At 43.1% G+C, this 21,949-nt stretch overlaps 1 protein-coding gene across 1 annotated transcript in view; it reads right to left on the reverse strand.

Annotated features, from left to right (window-relative positions):
• Positions 1–21,949, reverse strand: part of LOC138488874 (dynein axonemal heavy chain 11-like) — a 2,478,284-nt gene that overhangs the window by 2,323,782 nt on the left and 132,553 nt on the right. Inside the window, exon 5 of the mRNA XM_069616234.1 lies at positions 17,901–18,032. Coding sequence (XP_069472335.1) covers positions 17,901–18,032 — 132 coding nt within the window. The remainder of the gene's footprint in view (positions 1–17,900; positions 18,033–21,949) is intronic.

The raw sequence follows: 21,949 nt of genomic DNA on the forward strand, positions 1-21,949 counted from the left end.
CAATCATTAGTGCACCTAAGAAACAATCAAAACCAGAGAGAACTCCATCACAATCCTTTGGGGTCCAAAACCTTTGGTTGGTCATTTTAGATGTGGAAACTGTTCAGTGTGCCTACTGACCCAAAATCTCAAGCAGATTGAACTCAATGTTCTCACATGGGAGTAAAGCCAATTTTCAAAGTGTAAAAGCAGTAATGTTATTTACGGCATACTATGCCCCTGCAAATTACTGTACATTGGGAAAAAAAGGAAATTAGGCAAAGAATCTCGGAACATAAGTCATGCCTTTAGCAATAAAATACAAGACAAACCATTTGTCTATCATTATATGTAGCACAATCGTAAACCAGACGCAATGCTGTGGTTTGTCATCCACATTCTCAGAGCGTGTTCTCGTGAAGTGGATATAGATAATCAGTTAAGGATGGTAGAAATAAAAATTGATGCAACGTTTGAACACTGTACAGCAAACCTTAAATACCAATGTAGAATGGGATCGCTTTGCAGCATATGCATCCGTTGTCAACATATCCCTCTCATCAACCCCCCACCCTCATTCCATTAAATAAGGGGTAAAAGGGAAAAGAATCTGCAGACCAATGCACTTGGCACCCTAGAGAGGTATCTATTATAATGCCATACACAAAGTTGAGAAAGCACAGATGCAAGTTGCTTCATATATGTATTGCCTTATAGTTCACAAACACAGAAAGAAAGCAAAATGAGTTAGCCAGTTCTGGCTAGCTTCCCTTGACCTTCCTGTCATCGGTCACCGCCACATCCTGGAACTCTCTCACAATCCTCTGCAGACCCCAAAACCGGGCCTCAACCTACCCCACATTTCTCCCCTTTCACAAATACGAACCTGATCCCCTAAATCAAACTCTGCCGTCTTGACACACAGAAAGAAAGCAAAATGAGTTACCCAGTTCTGGCTAGGTTCCCTTGACCTTCCTGTCATCTGTCACCGCCACCTACTGGAACTCTCTCACAATCCTCTGCAGACCCCGAAACCGGGTCTCAACCTACCCCACATTTCTCCCCTTTCACAAATACGAACCTGATCCCCTAAATCAAACTCTGCCGTCTTGACACACAGAAAGAAAGCAAAATGAGTTACCCAGTTCTGGCTAGGTTCCCTTGAGCTTCCTGTCATCTGTCACCGCCACCTACTGGAACTCTCTCACAATCCTCTGCAGACCCCGAAACCGGGTCTCAACCTACCCCACATTTCTCCCCTTTCACATACGAACCTGATCCCCTAAACCAAACTCTGCTGTCTTGACACACTTAAGGAGATTGTACATCCTCTTCATGCTTTCTCCCCTCTTCTGAACTCTACTCCTCAAGTTCTCCTCATTCCAGTCCACAAACCTCACCCTCCCCAGCCACAGGGGACACCCCATGTTATGAGGCTTCCTTCTTCTAGGAACCTGAAATGGAACCAGCCCGGTTGTGTCATGGGTAGATAGCCTATATGTGCACGCCTTCCTCAAGATTGTCTCCCCCCAATCTTGGCCCTTCAACTTGACCATGTGAGCCACCTGCATAATGGTCCTGTTAAAATGCTCCACAGCACCATTGGCCTTTGGATGTTACAATTGCACTTTATGATGTGAGATCCCCATAGTGTGAAGAACTCTCCCACTAGTTTGGATGTGAACTGTACCCCATTGTCCGTGAGAAGTTTCACTGTAAAACCTTCTCTTTGAAATACCTCATCAAGGAACCCTACCAAACGTTTAGAATCAGCCTCACTCACTACCTTCAATTCAACCCATTTGGAATACACATCCAACAAAACAAGGATGTAATTTCTCTTCCCCCTACCATTACAAGTGGCCTAAGCGCATCAACTGCCATATTTTCCCATGGCATAGAAGGTAACTCCAATGGCCTGAGCAGTTGAACATAGTTCCTCATGGTCTTATCCACTTCACAAAAATGCTCACAGCTCTTCCTCATTTCCTCCACTTCACTATCTATCCTGGGCCACCAGTAATCCTCTCTCAACCTCCCCTTCATCATCCCCAAATGCCCAGGGACGTCATTTGGAGGTGCCAGTGGTTGCACCTGCGACCCCTGCTGTCTCAGCAGTGAACCCTGCTGTCTCCCTTGCTACACCTGGCCAAAAAAAATACTTTTTTAAAATCTGGCTGTGACCAGCCTTCGGCCCTTCTGTCCTTTTTCCACCCCCACTGCTACTGTGGAATACATGAACCTCAGAATCGGGTCTGGACAGTGAGGGTATGGGCTGCCATGTAGTCTAAGGTTTGGCAATGTCTGAAAAATGTAATAGAAGGGTGCTGCACAAGTCTTCAATTAGAGCACCTTAAGCATCTGGTGAACATTACATGATGCAGAGTGGCAGAAGGCAGCTTGAGAACATATTTTGCACTAAGGTGATTACTTCTTCAGAGGGCTCATTCATCTTGAAAACTAGAAAATGCTGGCAAAGTGCTAATACATTGCTCATGCACTATATTGGCTGGCAGAATCCTGAGTGCAGTTTACAGAAGATAGGTGAGCAGGTTTAGACACCTATGTTGAGACCTGTGTGTAACCCATGGTCTAAAAATGCAAACATAAGTAACACAATACACAAGCAATGTACTTACTGCACAGATGTGTGTATAGCAGGCATGTCAACGTTTTTTCCTTGTTGAAAAACATATACTTCAGTCACATCAACCAGTGTATATTTCTATGTCCCTTTGAGCACATAACCACAAGCAGGACAGGTTATGGTTTATGATCTACTATACATGCAGAGGCAGGTACCCAATTAGCATAGTGCTGGATCAAGCAAACTGGAAATGGAAATTTGCACATTTAAAGTCCCAGAACAAAAATAATATAGAAACAAACCTTATTTTAAGACTGCTGACTGGCAACATGGGATCAGCTGTTGTGGGGGCCCTTGAGTCTATTTGAAAGGGTTGAAAGCCTGAGGCTCGAGGCCACTTTCATTTGAACAGTTTGAAAGGCCCTGACACCGCCCCTGCTTCAAAGTACTTTTATGGTGAGCCTAAACAGGGAAGTAAATTAAAAGAGAGGAAGCATGGGTCAAGAGGTTGCCTTTTGGCAGGGTAGAAGTAAGTAGTGCTCTTGCTTTTAAAACAAAAAATGTACTCAACAAAGGATTGGGTTTTGTACCCACTGTAAAGTATAATAAATTTCGGATCCGAGTGGAAATAGAACAATTGTATCATAAAATCTATTTACAGCCATTTTTCCTTTCATACTGATTTTGATCAGTAGAAGAACGAATGTGGGTTACGTAATCGATCTACGTTTAATCCACCAGTTGCTAGTGACACTCCAGAGGCCATAGTGTTTACTAAGAGAGTATGGCACGACTTGCACCAGTTAAAACAGATGTTTTTTTCAAAATTCGAGTAATTCAAGCAGAAGTGCAGTCAAAAGTCTAGCTACCAACAAGAACGCTATTTTACGCAAACCTGATAAAGGCGGAGCAATTGTTATGTTAAATAGACATTCTTATTTTACCGAATGTGACCGCCAATTAAATGATACCACATTCTACAAACTTATTATGCAAAACCCAACAAAACAACTTTCCGCCTTGATCCTAAATAAGGTTGATAAGGCACTTTCAAGAGGTTGGATATGCCAGCAAGAACGGGATTTCCTGATCGTGCAGAATCCTACAACACCTACATTTTACATTCTCCCAAAGATAACAAGTCTTTGCCGAATCCTCCCTGTTGTCCTATTGTGTCAGGGACCGGGTCATTATTGGAACCTTTGTCTAAATTTGCTGATCGTTATCTGAAACCATTTGCATCAACGATGTATTCTTTTGTACAGGATACAACTGAAATAATTAACATGGTTGAGGACATACAATTCGATCCTACTAGACAGTTAATAATTAGTTTAGACATTGTATCCCTCTACACATATATACCCCTGCAAGAGACCTTTAGTGTCTTGGAGGAAGTATTACTTTCCAAAAGAAAAGAGGGCACCACTTCTAACAGTTTCGTTCTCTGGTGCCCAGAGATCGCTTTAACTGAAAATTGTTTCACTTTCAATGGCAAATTAAACCATTAGGTCCATGGTGCTGCCATGGGTTCGTCAGACGCTCCATCAGCTGCGAACCTGTATGTTGAATCATTCGAGCTTCTTTATGGTGCTTACGACCCCTTCTTTTCTAAGATTGGGTTGTGGAGGCGCTATATTGATGGCATTTTGGTCATTTGGGAAGGTTCAGTAGTTTCTTTCCTGGAGTTTATGAACTGGATAAATCAGCAAAACCAGTTCTTGAAACTTACCTCAACACATAGCAATTCTGAGGCCAGTTTCTGAGACGTAACGATCTGGGTTGATTCAACTGGGAATGTTCTTCAGGTTAAACCTTTTCATAAACTGACCGACTGTAATGCCCTTCTGTCTTTTGACAGGTGTCATCCACGACATACCAGGGAAAACCTGCCCTTTGGGCAATTTTTACGGTTAAAACGGAATAGTTTGTCAAATGCAACCTTTTTGTCTGAAACTAAAACACTAAGTCAGAAATTGAGCATGCGACCGTACCCTAAGAAGATTGTAAAACGAGCCATTAAAAGGTCCACCAACAACAATCGAAGTGCGCTCCTCAAATATCGTGACAAATCCACGGATAGTAGAGGAATAGCTTTTGTGAGCACATATACTCTGCTGTCTAATAAAATAACAAAGATTATCAGGAAGAACTGACACATTTTGGCAGGTGGTGAATGTCCCTTGAAGCCACCACTATGTGCCTTTAAGAGAGGCTCAAACCTTAAAGACCAGTCGATGAAAAATCTATATTGGTATGACTGAGCGAAAGATTAAAACGAGAATTTCTGAGCATAGAAGCTGTATCAAAAATAAGGTACTAACTGCCCCCCTTGTGAACCATTTTTTAATAATGGATCACAAGTGTGAAGAACTGAAATGGACAGTCCTTTTACAGATTAACCCAATGCAAAATGGAGAACCGATGGCCAAGAGGCTGTGCGTGAAAGAACAATGGCTGATTTAATTATGTTATTCATCTGATACCGGGTTTAATGAGCAGGTAGAATGGCAGAATTTATAATAACAGACTGTCTGTTCAGGTAGAATATCTTGCACATAGTTGTAGATGTGTTGCCAATCGACTAACCAGAAGCTTTTTTCGGTAATACTTGAGTCCAGTTAACTCGGTACTAAGACACAACATAATGTAACAGAATTTCAAGCTTGCTTTTAATCTTGTTACAATATAAAGCAGTTTCCCAATTCGTTGAGTTATAAAAAATCAATGCGAGTTTCATTTCAATGTGGGTACACCACACCAGGAAGTAATTACATTCTTAGTCATGGTAAATAGCAGTTTGCCTTTAAAAGTGTACATTGCAGCATCAGAGGGGATTTTCAGTATGTTACTGAGAAGTTTGTGGGTGGAGGAATCAGACGGTCCGGCACAAAGTAAGTCCTCAATGACCATAGTCGCTGCTGTAACCGATACTGCAATGTTGAGCCTGTGTTTGTTAGCATGCGGTTGAAGTTTAGAACGAGTGAACAACAGTAATTCCTACTCCCCTTGTCAAATGAGAAATTATATCGTGCCTCCTACTGCAATGAATATATGTATATTGGCCTACGCCAAGCTGCTTATAAGTCACTTGCGAAAAGTCTGTGTTGCAAGGTCCTGACCTTAAAATCAATGTAAGCCGCCATTTTAGGTCAATCTGCCATTTTAGGTTCGCTTTGTAAAGTCACCCTGTGAGTTAAAATGGTGGACGATGTCATTCCAAAATACAACATGGCCGTCTTGACCTCTGCATGTAGCTAATATGTAACTTGCCTGCAGGCCACTAGGTGAGGTCGTGAACTGAGACCTTGTCCTTCGTCGGCCTTTGTGTAAAGGATTACTCGTGCAATGAAACTAATCCGCGAGCATATGTTGAGAACAATGTAGTCAAATACCGAACGTAGAACACTTGTTTAACTACATTGTATTAATGTTTGAGAAAACCTGCATGGGAAATCCCAGAATACACAGTTGCCGTGTAGGCTTGTTGATATATGTATTAAAAGCAAACCAGTTACATGTGGATATGCGAACTCGGCATGAACCCTAGAACAGTAATGTATTAGAGGAATACTAACCTGAAGTAGGGTTGGACATCGTGTTCGCAAATAGTATAAAAGAGCAATGAATTCTAATGTACAGCGTCTCTCACTGAACACACTGAACCACGCTGGAGTTCGTTCTGTTGCACTGAGGGCCGATAGCTATCTGATTTTGTTATGTTCTTTGTAACTGAATTCAGCATAAATTAAAGTACTTTGTATGTTCCTTTGTAACCCGTGTTCGGTGTATTTCCTTTTGGGGTGCTCAGCCTCGATATTTTGATTTTGTTTTCACACCCTTTTCCTGCTAGGTTTTCAGTTAATTTTACGACGAGTGAAAAGTTCCAAAATAAAATCCTTGAAACATAAACAATCACCGGTTGGAGTTACACGTTCTAAGCAACCATTTCAAAATACGCGATCGGGAGTTTTGTTCGACACGCAGAAAGGTATGAAGAGTTTTATATTCATTTTCTACTTAGAAGACGGTGTCTGCTTCTGAATAACCACTGATAGCACAGGGCATTGTAATATGAGAAGCTCACTTTGGTTAAGACAAAAATATGAAGGTGCTTTACTTGACAGTAGAACGTGTGTACACGAGTGAGATCATAAGTTAGAATGCCATATGTAATTCTTTGATGTATGTCAGGTTACGAGCAGTACTGACTACATGTTATACGAAGTGGGGAAAATAGCCGTTTATATTGTAGCGTTGATTGGGCAAGTTCTAAAACAGATAGTGCCGCTGCATAGGACGTGAGAAACACTGAAGTAAAAAGTGATATGGCCACCTTAATATTATTTCCAAAGAGTGGGTTGTTTTGAAACACTACGGCAGAGTGGTTGAGAAGTATGCAATTCCAGTTAGAAAAGGGGTCCATCGGCACTAGTATTCTATTGGCTAATAGATTATGAACCTAAATGTTTTATTTAATTTTAAAGATTGGATGGGCCCGGTGCGACTGGCTGACTCATGACGTGTGTTGTTTCAACAGATTGGCGTCTACTAGGAAGACATTCCCACCAAGCCGCTGATTGTTAAAAAAGAAATTGAGCCGACATTAGGGGACAAGTGCTCCTATATGATATGGCATTTACAATAGTTAACAGCATTAATGATAGCTGTTTATTTGTGTTGTCTCTTTTAGTTGTTGGGAAAAACGCCTGCACATACATTTTAAAGTATTGCTGAAGAAATAAGTGCACACAATTGTACTTGTAGGTTGGGTTCCCCTGAAGAAGTTCCTGCAATGTTCGTGTTGACGATAAAAAAGAATGAAACATGTTGGGTTATATGATGCTGAACTGATGATCAGCACTTCAAAATAAGATGTTAATTTCGTTAGAACCGTTTCCCTGACTGTAAGAAGGATTCGCCCATTTGTCGGCGAGCAAGAGCAAAGAGAACAACCATTAACAGCAGGAGCTCTCTTCCAATTATCCAAGGTTGTTTGAGAGTGTGCACTTAATTTGACTCATTCGAGTCAGAGATTCTAAAGTAGAAATGTTTTAACTTCTATGTAGCTTTGCACATTTGGATTTGTATTAGCACTTGGCACTTTGTTCTAATCATGTGTAATGCTCACTAGATTTTATGTGGTTTTATATAATTAATGGATGTTTATTAATAAAATTGATTATATTTTGAAATTTGAAGGTGTTGATTGCACAGTCTTTTACTTGTTTTGTGACTGTGTTAAGTAGGGGTTGTTACTACTACAAGAAGAGACAACACAAAGGCAGTGGGGTTCCTTAGTTGGTAAACATGTATGCTAGCCTGTTTTGGGGATGAATCCCATTGCCGTAAAGCTGCCCCCTGTCTCTATTTTGTTTTTTCTTGCTCTTGCTTTTAAAACAAATAGGTCTACTGCCTATTGACAGCAATGACCATAACCAAACTTAGTTCCTAGTAAGTGGTATATGGTGGGAGTTTTCTTTTCACTAATCTCCCAGCAGAGTGACTGTTTCTTTTGTTTGAACTAGATGTACCAAAACAGAAATTATGTTTGAGATGTAACATTCTTCTAAAAAATCGTTAACCTTTGGTTGCCTTTCCTAGGTAACATTAATAACACTGTCTTTGCATAAATGTAATCTGTTTCTGATCATTGTGGCTGCAAATAAATTTTGGGGAAAGTTTCCCTGTTTGGAACTTTATCGACACATGAATCATCCGCAGTACGTTTGGAATGCTTCTGCAGGAGCATGGTAACGCTCCATGCCCAGCTGCAGTAAAGTAGTCAACTGTCGGCATACAGAACCACCAGATGCTGCAACAAATTGGTCTCTAGTTGTACATCGGTTCCATTGAACTGGCCAGATCATTTCTTGATTCCTTTCTTGGTCCAGATTCCGCTTTGCCCCTTGAAGGCATCGTATGGTGTTCAACTTTGCAGAAAGTGGCACAAAGTCGATCTGACTGACATGACTAAGCTACTCTCTGATGAATTCAGGATTCCCAAGGACAAGGCTGATGATCCTTTAACCTCTCTCCTGAGCTCCCTTGAGATGAGATGGTAGCTGACAAAATAGCTCCTAGTCTTCCCAATTTGGCAGAATGAAGCCTTCTGAGGCATGCTATACTCCCGAACTAAGAATTCAGAAACAATTGTGTAGGCGTCTGGAGAGAAACTGGCAACTGAAATACGACGGAAAGCTGCAACCTCTATAAGCATGCAGTGCTTTCTTATCACCAGATGATTCAATCAGTCAAAGCTAAATATTATGCTACTCGAATAACCGAAGCAGCTTGTGTTTCTAGAGAATTGTTTGTAGTTGCCAAAGAGATTTTAGTCTGTCCTGCAGGTAACCCTGCTGAACTCCTTAAAGCCCAATCAAGATGTGACAAAATCAGTACCTTTTTCTCTGAAAAGATTCTTGATATTCGCAAGGGCATCAAAGATTGTGAAATGGTGGGGGCTATCTCGCAAATCTGGCCTAGTAACGGCTCAGCCTCTTTAATTTTGGTAAATAATTTTAAACTTGATCCAATATGCGAGATAACACTTTGGAAAGCTCTGCTAGGCCTTAAATCGGCCTCATCCCTTGATGCAGTTCCTCTTCACATTCTGAAAGGGCCATGGGTATGTTGACTGACACACTGCAGTACTCTTTCCCAATGGGCATTGTGCCACCTGCCCTTAAGCATGAAGTAGTCCTGCCGCTCTTGAAAAAAGCTAACTTGTATCCTCGAATGCCTGCTAACTATAGCCCTATTTCCTTGCTCCCAGCAATGATGAAGCTGTTGGAGGCTGTGACTGCACCTCAGATTTCTGAATTTATAGAAGATAATGACTGTCTTCACCTCTTTCAATCGGGATTTCATCCCAAGACGGGGACTGAGTCCATAATGATATAATTGCTAGATGATCTTGAGTTGCTACATGACCGCAGAGAGACTGGAGCACTTATTCTCCTGGAAATCTCTGCAGCCTTTGATACGGTAGATCATGACATTTTATTGACTAGGCTGGAGCAAGCGGGCGCACCGGTTCTCTCCTGGCATGGTTAAGGTGTTTACTGGAGGGCCGCTCTCAAACTGTGTCATTTCAAGCGTGTCTCTCTTCTCCTGTCGAGTTGTCTTGTGGAGTCCCGCAGGGGTTGGCCTTATCCCCCCTTTTGTTTAATTTGTATGTTCGAATGTTGGCTGACCTCATTACAGAATGCAGAATACTCTTTTATTGTTATGCGGATGACACTCAGTTGATTTTCCAGCTGGACTCTTCTCATGCTGCATCTCCCAAGAAGCTGCGTGACTGCTTGGAGAAAGTGGGTAGCTGGATGGCGGCAAATTGGCTGCAATTAAACGGAAACAAAATAGAGGTACTAGTGGTTGGGCCCCATGGAAGTGATCACCTCTGGAATTCACAATCTTGGCCTGAATCACTTTGCCAATGTCCAGCCCCCTGTGCCTCGGTAAAGAATCTTGGAGTGGAACTCCTTCCAAATGGATCGCAGGAAGCCGAGATTTCCTCCATTTGTAGTGCAGGTTTTGGAAGATTGAAAGCTTTGAGGAAAATCTTCCCTTGCTTCCCTCAGAAAACTGCATTACACTGGTGACATCTACTATAGTGGGCGCCTTAGGTTACAGTAATGGTATCTATTTGGGACAACCGAAGTACCAGATCCAGCAGCTGCAAGTCCTTCAGAATTCACCAGCACAACTGTCGCTTAAAGCTCTTTGTCTGACTCCTTCTGTCGCTCTTCTACATTGGCTGCACTGGCTGCCGGTGGCAGCGCAGATCGAGTTTAAGATTTTGTGTATTGTCCACCGAGTTGTCCACAATGTCGGTCCTCATTATCTGAAAAGGAAACTGGAAAGTTATTGTCCAGTAAGAAGTCTCTGCAGTGAATCGCGTGTACTTCTTAAGATTCCTAAATACCATCTAAATAATCTGGGTGGCCGTTCTTTTTCAGTGCTGACCCCTCCTAGCCTGTGGAATGCTCTTCCTCTATCTCTGAGAGCACTGGTTGAGTATTTTCCTTTCAGGAAAGCATTATACACTCACCTGTTTAGCTCTTCTTCCCCTTTTTAGTTTAATGAAGGCATTGTTTTTTGTGAACTGCTCTCCTCTCTGCACCTAGATGCCTTTGAGCCATAGTTTGCGCTTTATAAATCTTATAATAATATAATAATAAATTGTTCGGCCTGCAGAAAAATGCATTTATGCGAAAGATCCACTCTAAGCAACAGGGTACAACCCCACACTATAAGAGAAACTAAATACACCACCTCAAACCAGTGCAGTAATTTGCCTGAGCACTATAAATGTGAGCCATTACTGTAAACTAATTTAATTCAGTCAGAGCTATGGATGGTGTGTGAGGCGATCTAATTTCCTTGGGGCAAATACCCATCTTCCTAGCATAAATGCTGCTTGGAGGGGAGCATTTGTAAGTTTGTGGCAGCTTTAGTGAAGAAAAGGTCGAACTGGTCTTGTGTCATTAGAAAGTCCCAATAGATTAATAAATTCCATGGAGTTGCTTTATGGTGTGGTGTGTAGGATTGATGATGTCATTAAGATGGCCACCGACAAAGTTAATAACTTCTCAATCCCTCCATTGTTTAAGGATGGACTTTACTTTCTAAGAACTTACTTGAAACATCTTTTAAGACCAGAAAAATGTGGTCCTAGCAACATGCCAATGGTGCCCATGTTCATATTTCTGATCTCATTTCTACTTTCAATTGGATGGTTACAGGCTTTTCGGTGTCAGCGTAGTTGAAGGACTGTAGTGTCAACCTCCCCGAGGTCATGCCATCCTTAGCCTAGTTCCAACTTCTGCCTAGGTCGGTTCTCCACTCTACGACAGGGAGTCCTTCTGTTCCTTCCACAACATTCTCATGACCAAGGAACAGCTTCTTCTGCTTGCTTCCTGGTTCCCAGGTTTGAACTTCCCAAGGTTGACAGGATGCACGCATGGTTCTCTTTTAATCCATTGTTGCTTTTTATGGTCTGTAACTAATTCCTACCCAGCAGAGGGCCAGAGTCTCTCTTTGTACTGATGAGACATGTGTTCATGCTTCCTTGGGGCCACCTCTTCTCAGTACAGCTGATACAAAGAAAAGGAGTTTGCATCACTCCTTCAATCTTCCTCTTCTGAGTACCTTTGAAAGATGACTCCTGATCACTTTGTGTGTGCCTCCTGGCGGTGGTATTGTCATGTTTTATATAAGAAAAGGATGAAGTATTACAATAAAAGACAGTAGTCTTCTCAGGTTTGTTCCTCGAATACCTCGAGGACTGCTGATCTCAAAGGTAAGGGGGTTAGGGAATTCCAGCTCAAAACAAGAGTCTCCACCACCCCTAGGGGGATTCTTGTGTAGCAGCCTCACTCCCTAGCCTTGCATGGAAGTTCTCCTCTCTGGGGAGAAGTGACGAGATCCAGTGAATTGACACACTGCAAAATGCAGGACTAATTTTGCATAGTATTCAACAAGCCCAAAAAGGGCATGACACCTTGCTTGTACTTGGGACTACATACATTCTCTATTGCTGACACTGAGTCTCCTTTGGGTCTCGTCCTTCTTCCCTCAAAGTATGTCCTAAACAGCCTATGAATGCCCACTTAAGTTTGCGCTCATCCATCCTCAGAGTCAGCTGGCCTTCTCAACAATTCTAAGGACATTCCTAAGGACATTCCTCAAGCTAGCATCATGCTCACCCTCCGTTGCTCCTGTAACAAGAACGGCATCCTGGAAACAGAAATCAACTATGTCTCCACTGAATAAAACATGCATTATTGTTTGAAAGAAGGCCGCGACAGAGACCAAGTCAAAGGGCATCCTACAATACCTACATGGTTCCTACTGGCATCACAAATGTTGTCAACTCCCGGGATGGAGTATGCAGATGTTTTTGATGATAAGCAGACATCAAATCCAACATACTAAAATAGCGTGCCCCTCCAACCAAACCCACCATTTCCCCTATGTTGGGTCAATGGGAGCTTATCTGCCACAACATTCCTGTTAAGCCATCGCAGGTCGACACAGATCTTGATCTCCCCATTCACCTTCCTTGGCACAACAATAGGTGAGATCCACTCACACGACTCACTCTTAATCAAACGCTATTCTTCAACCTTTGATAACTCCTTCCTTACTTTTCCCTGAGGCTTTTGGGAACATGCCTAAGCTTAAACAACAGTGGCACTGCTCCTGGCTTCAGTCATATCCTGTGTTGATTTTTCTTCAGACATCCAAGTCTGTCTTCAAGAACACTCCAATATTCACTCTCCACCTTCAACTCTTTGTCCACAACCGAAACCAAACCGGGCACATTGGATCTATGACAAGCCCCATCTCTGCCTGCTCGTACCACCCTAGCAGACACCCACCACACTTTGACACCAACATGTCTGCCTCAGTGGACTACCCTTTGCACTCCAATACACATCTGGTTTCACCCAGGATTTCAATATTGGTTCCCACCTGGATCTCAATTTTGGTTCCCCTATATGCACTGGCTCTCATCCTGGGCTGACAGAGATTTTTCCCTTTCCCTCAAAAAAGTCTCAACCATGTCTCCCAGTACACAATGGTGTAATCCAAACCTGTATCATTCAGCATGGGGACACCACACCCATCCACCAATACCTCAGTATGAGGCTTATTTCCTCTCCTAGATTTTGACTAACACTCCATACTGAAAAACTCACACCTTGGGCCCCACTCACTTGATTACATTCCTCAAACTCATCCTCCTCACACTGCAAAATGTTCCTGACACCCTTTGAGGTAAAATTGTTGCAGCATCTGGCATAGTGCCCTTTCTTATTGCACTTCCTACACTCCACTCAAACCAGGACATAGTCCTGAATCTGTGATAGAAAGTGCTTGTATGCCTAAAACACCTTTTATACTCTCTTCACCCAGCCTCCTTTTTTCCACTCTCCCTTTTTCCTCTACAACCTTTCCCACATGAATACCTTCACTGTGGATATGTTTTCTTTCTTCTCTATTCTGTGTTTTGGCTGCGACACATTCCCCTACCTCATTTTCCCCTCCTTTCACTTCCAACTCCTTCACACACTTCATCATGTTCTCAGCCTTATTGGCAATGTTGAGCACCTCATCCAAACTCGGATCTCATCTACTCCAAATCTCCTCCCCTATTTTTTGCTCCCTAACATGTAGCATGAATTGGTCTCAGGCATGTTAATTGAACAATGCTCCAAAATTGCAACGATTTACCAGCTCCCATAACCCCTCCACAAAGTTATCCACAGACTCGCCTTCTGCCTGTTCACTCATCCCAAAATAACAAAGTTTCAATATGGGGCTGGACTTCCTTTAATAGTGTAGGTCCAACTTGCAGAATATTGTCTCATAAACATTTAAAGATTCTTCAGAAGCAGCACCTTTGTGCACTTCTACACTTCCTGGTAGTTCGGGCAGGCTTTTCAGCACTTTTCTCCCTTCCAATCTGAGACAGTACATTGGTAATGCTCTCTTCCTGTCCAACCTATATGTGGGACCATGAATTGTCAGGACATAATCATGAAAATCCTCTTTCCACACCTCCCACTTGATGAGAGAAACTGTTAGAAACTGTGGCAGCAAATTGCACACATTGACGATAATTGTTTTTTTTTCACCAGAAAGAACAGATATATGACAAAGTTCCTACTTAGTCTAACAAAATAAGTATAGGGAGCAGCTTATATTATCCTCTCCTAGGCAAATATAGATGCTGTAAGCCAATCACATATTGTTCTATTCATATTATGTATTACTAATATATAGTCATAGCTTGCCTTACACATCAAGAAAATGGACCAAATACACTGGCATATAACAATGAGTGTACCACTCTTAGAAATTCAGGGGTTTACAATGGACTTATAGCCATCTTGTATATCAATCATTTGTATTGAGTACCCATGTAATGTGACTAATTGGCATTAGCCACAAACAAGATGGCGCTCACACGAGATACCAAGAAGCGATGTCGAACACTGCAGTGGTGTAGCACACGCTACGCAATGCAAGATTAGGCAATACTGAGTTATGGAAGCCAGCGCGGGTTGGCAAAACCCAGCATGACAAGAAGACAATGCCATTTTCATCTGTCCGGATGCAGGAGCTTTACCAATGACAATTACAGGAGCTCTCCTAATAACTTAATACAGGTAAGAGCTGACCGCAAAAAGTGCCTAACAACAGGGGATGCATACCAAGTCTTAGACGAATTGGCACAGTCCATTTTTAATATTTTTAGTGAGACCCCTTGACCCTGCTTGATAATAGCTTAGCAAACATAAATGAAAAGATTTTCTTTTGCATTAGAATATCTCCATTACAGCGAGTTACACGCATAGTAAATAAGAATTATGTCACTATGGTTATGGGATATTACAGTAGGATCAACATCCATCACCAGTATGTAGGGAGGGTGTTTGAATTACACAGTTTAAGCATTAACCAAGGCCGGATCAGGTGTTATCAGCCTGGGCTCCAAGTTCAAGTCCTTGGTGGAGCGAGGGCTTTTTACAATGGTCCCTCGGCAGATAAAACCCAATCCAGCATGCCGGAGAGGGTGTTAATGTTATTAGCACCCCATGTTGCCAATCCCATAACCCGGGGTGCTGATAACCTTGTGTTTTGATTGAATGAACGGGACGCTGCGCTGTGTCCTTTTCATTCAATCAAAATACTGTACGAAGATGGCTGCCATAAGGAGCCCCTCTTCCATTTCCATGGCGGCCAAAATGGAGCGGGAGATGAGGCAGTTGCGGCAGATCCGCCGCCTCAATCAGCTAAGTGGGAATGAGGGGGATTGAAAAATAAGGGAAGGGACAATGGGGGGGGGAGATGGTGGCGGGGAAGCTAGCATCAGGCAGCTTCAAACACGGGTTTAGATCAACAGTTTCAGCCTGCGTTCCGAGCAACCTGATTAGCTGCTGCTCCTGCCTGGACAAATAATAGTAAACAATCGTTTTGTACAGTTGCAGGAGCTGGAAGTAACGGAAAATTCATGAAGTCGGAGAGATCATGAACACACACCAGACATCATGTGTGAGAAACCAGGGTAGTACACTATGGGAAGAGATGACACAACTGAGTGTTAGACATTGAAGTGAATGGGATCTTATATTTGGTCCCTTTTTATTCTATATAGTGACTATGCAGAACAGACTGAGATGGAACATACAAGGAGCTGTCTCAAAAAATAGCACCTGGAGTCCTGATTAAGCCATCAGAATATATAAACATGAGGGACGCGCGTTAGATTCATGTACCCCATCTTGTTAGGCCTAAACAGATATTGTCGACAACATAACGTTTTGAACACTATATATGACATTCTTTGTCATTGAGAATATGACCTACGTCACGGTTTTACTAATAAATTATCTGTGTCAATAGAGGTGGACCGTCAGAAAATCTTTAGTGATTTGTTACTAGACACTTAGGACAATGTATTTGGACACATGCACACCAATACTAAACCCATGGGCACTTCATTACCATGGTGGCTGATGTGAAAAAAAAAAAAGAATGTCTACATTTTTTATATGATGGTTTTGTAATTAAAGTAACGTGAAGTGATTATTGTGTCTTTGTCTTTTGTCTAACATTGACTTTGAGTATTTTTACGGCACCAATGGTAAGGTGGAGTTTCCTACTTTTCTCGATTTTGGCTTTTAGTGTGGTGGGTAGAGCTATACAAATTATGAACATTTTTGCAGTGCAGGCCATGGGAGTGTGAGCAACGCATAAGTGACCCTTGAGCCGACTGTGAAAAATTAGCATCTATGCCTTAAGGTAAGCAGGAGCAGCCCCACAGATACATTTAAAGATCGTGCAGAGCATTTTAAGCCCCATTCTCTACAGTCTGTAAGCCACAGCAGGCTTTTGTGAGCTACTTGGACATGATGACTTTTCCTACAACCAATGGCCAATCAATTCTGATTCACCTGGGGTCAGCTAATCAATTTCATGAAAGTACCCTACAGGTGTGCATTATCATAGTCCAGACAAACAGCCACTAATGAGGCCAGTACAGCTGTGCACTTGTCCATTGTCATGAAAGTACAAATCCCACGCATCCACCTGATATTAAAATATCATCGTTGTGAATGGCCTGGACCGTTATGAACTATAATGTCTTAGAATCAGACCTGCAATAACAACTTGACATATTTTCCACAAAATAGAGGTGGGGTGTGGGGTGTGGGTATCAGGTAATAATATCCCCATATATATGGTCGCCGTAAATAATATCGCCGGGAAAATGTCGTGGCGATATTATTTGGGTGACCATATATATGGGGACAGAGGCAAAAAAAATGTAAAAGAAAAAAGAAAAGTTTGAGGGTTGCGGGGGTGTCCCCCGCATGTTCCATGCAATATTGTCGCCACAAAAAACAGCCATTTTTGGGCGATATGTTTGCATGGCGAGATCTTTGTGGCGACATTATTACATGGAACCGGGGTGTGGGAGAGAATCCTCCAGTTTCCCCTTGCCAAATCAAGTCAGCTAGAGTGCGTCCAGGTCAGTGACTGCATGGCCAAACAGATGTCTCTTTAGTTTTAACTGCCATAGGATGGAAAAATGAAGAAGCATTATTTAACTTGAAAAAGAACCCTTCTGGAATGGTGAAAGTGATTTAAAATATTAACAGTGAAAATTAAAAGAGGTGGAACTCAGCATTGACACTATCCAAGGGCAGACAGAAGAGAAACTAATGAGGAAAATCACGCACTGGCACCAGCAGGCTATTAGGTACACCACAGATAGGTTGCTGCTTGCAGGCCTACAGCATTTAACTGGAATAGGGACAGGCCCCCGTTTGCTGTGCTTTTGCCTTGCGTCTAGTGTCGCCCGAAGCCAAATGCCTGCAGCAGAGAAGCAAGATAAGTGCGCACTGACCTACCCATTGCCCTGTCGACTGGAACACGAGAATCTACGGCCACAATAATGCACGTGGCTCTTCCGCATGCACACCCCTCCCCCTCCAAATGTGCTTTACTGAAAAGGTGGATGTTCCACACTGGCACCTTTTTGCATTAGTGCCAGCAGAAATGACTTAAATGTTTCAGGAATCGACCCCATACCATTTAAATATTTAGACAAAACGGTAATAAGAGTTTGCATTTCTTTAACTGGTTACTTCAATTATCAAACTTTGTGGCTAAAAAAACGAGAAAAAAAGTCTTGACTAAATCAAAACACATTGTCACTTAAATATGTAAGCAAAGAACATATCTTTTCAACAAATGAAAGCTTTCTTTTTTTGTGCTTTTAAAAATGCATTAGTGTAATTGCCCTGCAAAGAATTACCTTCTGTGCTATGAGCTTGGCCACAACGTCTCTGGCGTGTACATCAATTGTGCATATTGTCATGATCTTCTGACGATCGCCAGGGGAGAGTTCCCCTAGCAGCATGTTGATAAGGGCATTAAGCTGAGCAATCTGCAAAATAATTATATTTCAATGGAGATATTAGAGCAGGAAAAAATCTATTATGTGTCAAGTGCTAAATGGAGCAGTTACGGGTTTCTTTATGAACACTTTCAAGCAAAGCAAATAACTTTGTTCACACTAATGAAGAGACGGCTTTCTAATACAGAGACTCCGACTGTCAAAACCCATCTGATGGGGCCAATTACAACGTCCATACACGCTGAAGCTTTATTGATTTGCGAGTCTGTTCTATTTACATAATTCGAATGGCATGTGTGGTCATGTAATTATGTTAAGATGACACACATATTCACATACACTTTGTAGGAGAGCACTACTCACAAACCCCTTTCTTAATCTTTGCGCCAGCAAAACATGTAATCCAAAATGGGTGATGGTACAATGAAAAAAAAGCACACACAACATACATGCTACAGTAAGGGAATTTACAGGGAAGCACATCAGACAAAATCTGATGGATGGAGATTTTTTGACCAATGATACGTCTTGAAAGAGAATTCCTCTGAGTAGTATTCCTTTCCAGCAATTGTGTAGCTAATGTCTACCATTGCAGAAGTAGAGACAAACATTCTTGCCCGTATCGCAAAAGGGAGCAGTCCAGCCTGGATGACAGGACCACATCCCCTCTCGATGTACACTCAAGCAATACTGGACATAGTTTGGCCTTGAGGAGCATCATACGTGAGGTGCAGTGTGATTGGGAAGCACCGCAGCCAAAATATCGAGTTCTGAACATAGCCCTCCTGCATAAACAGATTCATTAAGAAACTCCAGACAGATAGGTGGATGGAACTGCTTGAACAATGCTTCTAAATCTTTAGGCATTGCCCTGGGACAACTTTGCCCCTGACTGTGCATTTTTAGAAGGTGGCCAAATTGGTGCACAAGTCTTGATCATGCCCCAAAGCCGACTACCCTGAACCACTGGTTTAGTCCACTCTGTGTAGCAACACAAGTAATCACAGAAATAGCTCAGCATTTGAAAAAAACGGAAAGTGCACCAAGCCATGACATGCCTGGGTTTCTCTTTATTGATACCAATGCCTCCAATGTTCTCCTGGTTTGGATCACAGATTTCCTTTCCTCTGCTTTCAACACAGTCAATCACGCCACCCTGATCAATCGACTACGTGCAAACCTAGGCATCACGGATCAGGCCCTGGCATGGCTGATCTCCTTCCTCCTGGACAGTCCCTCCCAGGTCCAACTTGGGTCCTTTCTCTCCACCACCTCTCTCTCGCCATGTGGTGTCCCCCAGGGCTCTATCCTCTCACACTGACTCTTCAATGTCTATCTGGCCCCTCTGGCCTTCCTGGTCTCCACCTTCTCTTCTAACTTTCAGTATTATGCGGGTGACACTCAGCTTGCAGGCTTCCATCAGCATTCTCTCCTCCCTCGCTCATTCCTGACTGTCTATTCACGATTCAGGATTGGTGCACTTCCAACTATCTTTGCCTTAATGCCAGTAAAATGGAGATCCTTCTCACTGGAACCCGTGCTCCAGCTTTCCCTCTCTCCCTCTGGCTGCCCTCCTTGGGCCCGTTACCTTTCCCTTCCTGTGAGGCAAAAAAACCTTACCGTTATCTTCGACTCAACTCTCTCTTTTGCTCATCACATCTCGGAGCTTACCAAAATGGCCCCCTTCCAGCTGCTCCTCCTTAGAGCTATACTACCTTTTCTCACTTTCCCCCAGAAGCTCTCTGTCTCCGGAGCCCTGGTCCTCTCCAGGCTGGACTACTGCAACAGCCTCTTTCTCAATCTGCCTACCTTTGCTCTTCGCCACCTGCAACTAATCCAGAACAGGACTGCAAGGCTTATTCTTGGTTCAAGCCCAGGGACTGTATCTCTCCAGCCCTGAAATCTCTCCAATGGCTCCCGGTGACTGCAAGGATCAAGTTCAAGACCCTCTGCATATCATCCACAAGGCTTGCTGGGGCAGGGCCCGCACAACATCCAAATCTCTCTACCGATATACCTTTCTTCTAGAGCCCTTTACTCAGCTACCTCCAACTCTCTGAGGGTTAGACACTTCTCCAGGCAGAGAGTGGGGAGTAGATCTCTCTCCTCTGCAGGTGCCTCCCTCTGGAATGGCCTCCCTGTCCTTCTCAGACTTGAGCCAGACCGCCTTAAATTCTGGAAGCAGCTCAAGACCCTCTGATTTTCCTCTGCCTTCTGTCTCTCGCTCCCTTGCTAACTTATCTGTCTGCTGCATCAACTGGTTGCTTGGTTCCCTTAGAGTCTCTTTGGGTACCAGGTTCCTCCATGAGCAGTCTTTCTTTTCACTGCCTCCTGGCCTACCGAGCACTTAGGGGATGTAACTGTAACTCTTACAGCCCCCCTGCCTCTTGCACTTCCCCAGAGCCGTGCTGCCCTGGCTGCACTTACTCAGAGCCTTACTGCCCTGATAGCACTTCGCTCTTTCCTCTCCCTTGCACTTCCCCCACCCCTTGCACTTCTATTGTTGTACTTGCTTATCCGAATGACACAAGACCTAGTAAGATGGTTTGTCTTGTCCTCCCTATATCTTCCCTCCCTTGTCTTGTGGCGCCTAGAAACACTTGTGTACAGGCACATCATAAATGCCATATTATATCATAGCATAGCTCCCGGCGAACATGGACCATGTTTTAGCTGAACGTCTGCTTTGCAGATGAAAAGCTAGAGAATGTGCTTGCATAGTTCCAGTATGACAAGGCAAGCATGGCATCCGGCAGGGCAAGACTAAGTGACTACCATGAGCACTACCTGGGATTTGCACTCGATTGGCCCTTTAAGCAAAATATATTGGTCTTGGGTGAAAGAGTTATGCTCATCTACCCAGATTACAAAATATGAAGAGGTTCTAGGGATCGTCCCCCTGTGGGCGAATGCTTCAAATAAGCAAGCAGTTGCCTGCATGAGTGATGAAGCAGTTGCCTGCATGAGTGATGCATCTCTCAACATTGTCAGCCGGCACAATCTATGCATGTGTTTTATTAAGGTGAAGGATCCCGATTTCTAATAATTGTGATCAATGCAGACCATACATCAGACATATGAAAAGTGCATAGGAATCAGATTTCCCTGGAGGATACATGGCAAGACATACGTGGCCCACTAGCAACCTTAAAGAAGAAGGAGCACACTTTAGTGTGCAAAGATACTTTATAGTGCCATTTTGAAGTCAATGTATTTCTACACATATGTAGACCTCGTTCCATAACCAGTCACTTGTTATCCCGTTCTCCCACAGCCTTGCACATAGACTCATGGTATCTCTGACAAGCAAAGCGGTACTGAAGAATCTTCTAACTACTCAAGAACTGGCACCTACTCATGTCAACTCTTGTTGCTACAACTTAATATGTAACAACACAAAGAGAGCTGCAGAGCTTAGAACTTTAGGGTAGATAGAAGATTATCCTTTAAAAGATCAGCCCGACACTCCCCATCTTCAAGGTGATGAAAACAATGTCACACATCTAAAAACATAGGCCAACTTCTTTGTGAGGTTGTGTCGCTTGATAATAGCCCAGAGCCCAAGTTTGTGAGGGCCTTAACATGGGCCTTGACGCCATTATTGATTGGTACATTCCCTCCACAGAGGGAGAAATAGCTATGAATGGGCCAGCATGCTTTCTAGGCTACCTATATTTCCTTTAAGGTTGAAAAATTACCAACCTACCAACAAAAAATGGCCACCAAGGAAAACAGAGAAGATAACCACTCCTAGCCCTTTCTCGCTTTTCTTGATGGCCATCGAAGGAGAAGTGAATAGGTGGGCCAACTTTGCCAGTGGGAGTGCACCAGGCTTTAGAGGTAAATTACTGGATGCAATGCAGGTGTGGCAGAGGAGCAAGGAGGAAGTGAGGGGACATTTTGCTGAAGCAGAGGGTGACAGGTTGCCAGTGCTCTAAGCCTGTGAG

Source organism: Ambystoma mexicanum, chromosome 9 (genome assembly GCF_040938575.1).
Source record: "Ambystoma mexicanum isolate Mex_15411 chromosome 9, UKY_AmexF1_1, whole genome shotgun sequence".
NCBI lineage: Eukaryota > Metazoa > Chordata > Amphibia > Caudata > Ambystomatidae > Ambystoma > Ambystoma mexicanum.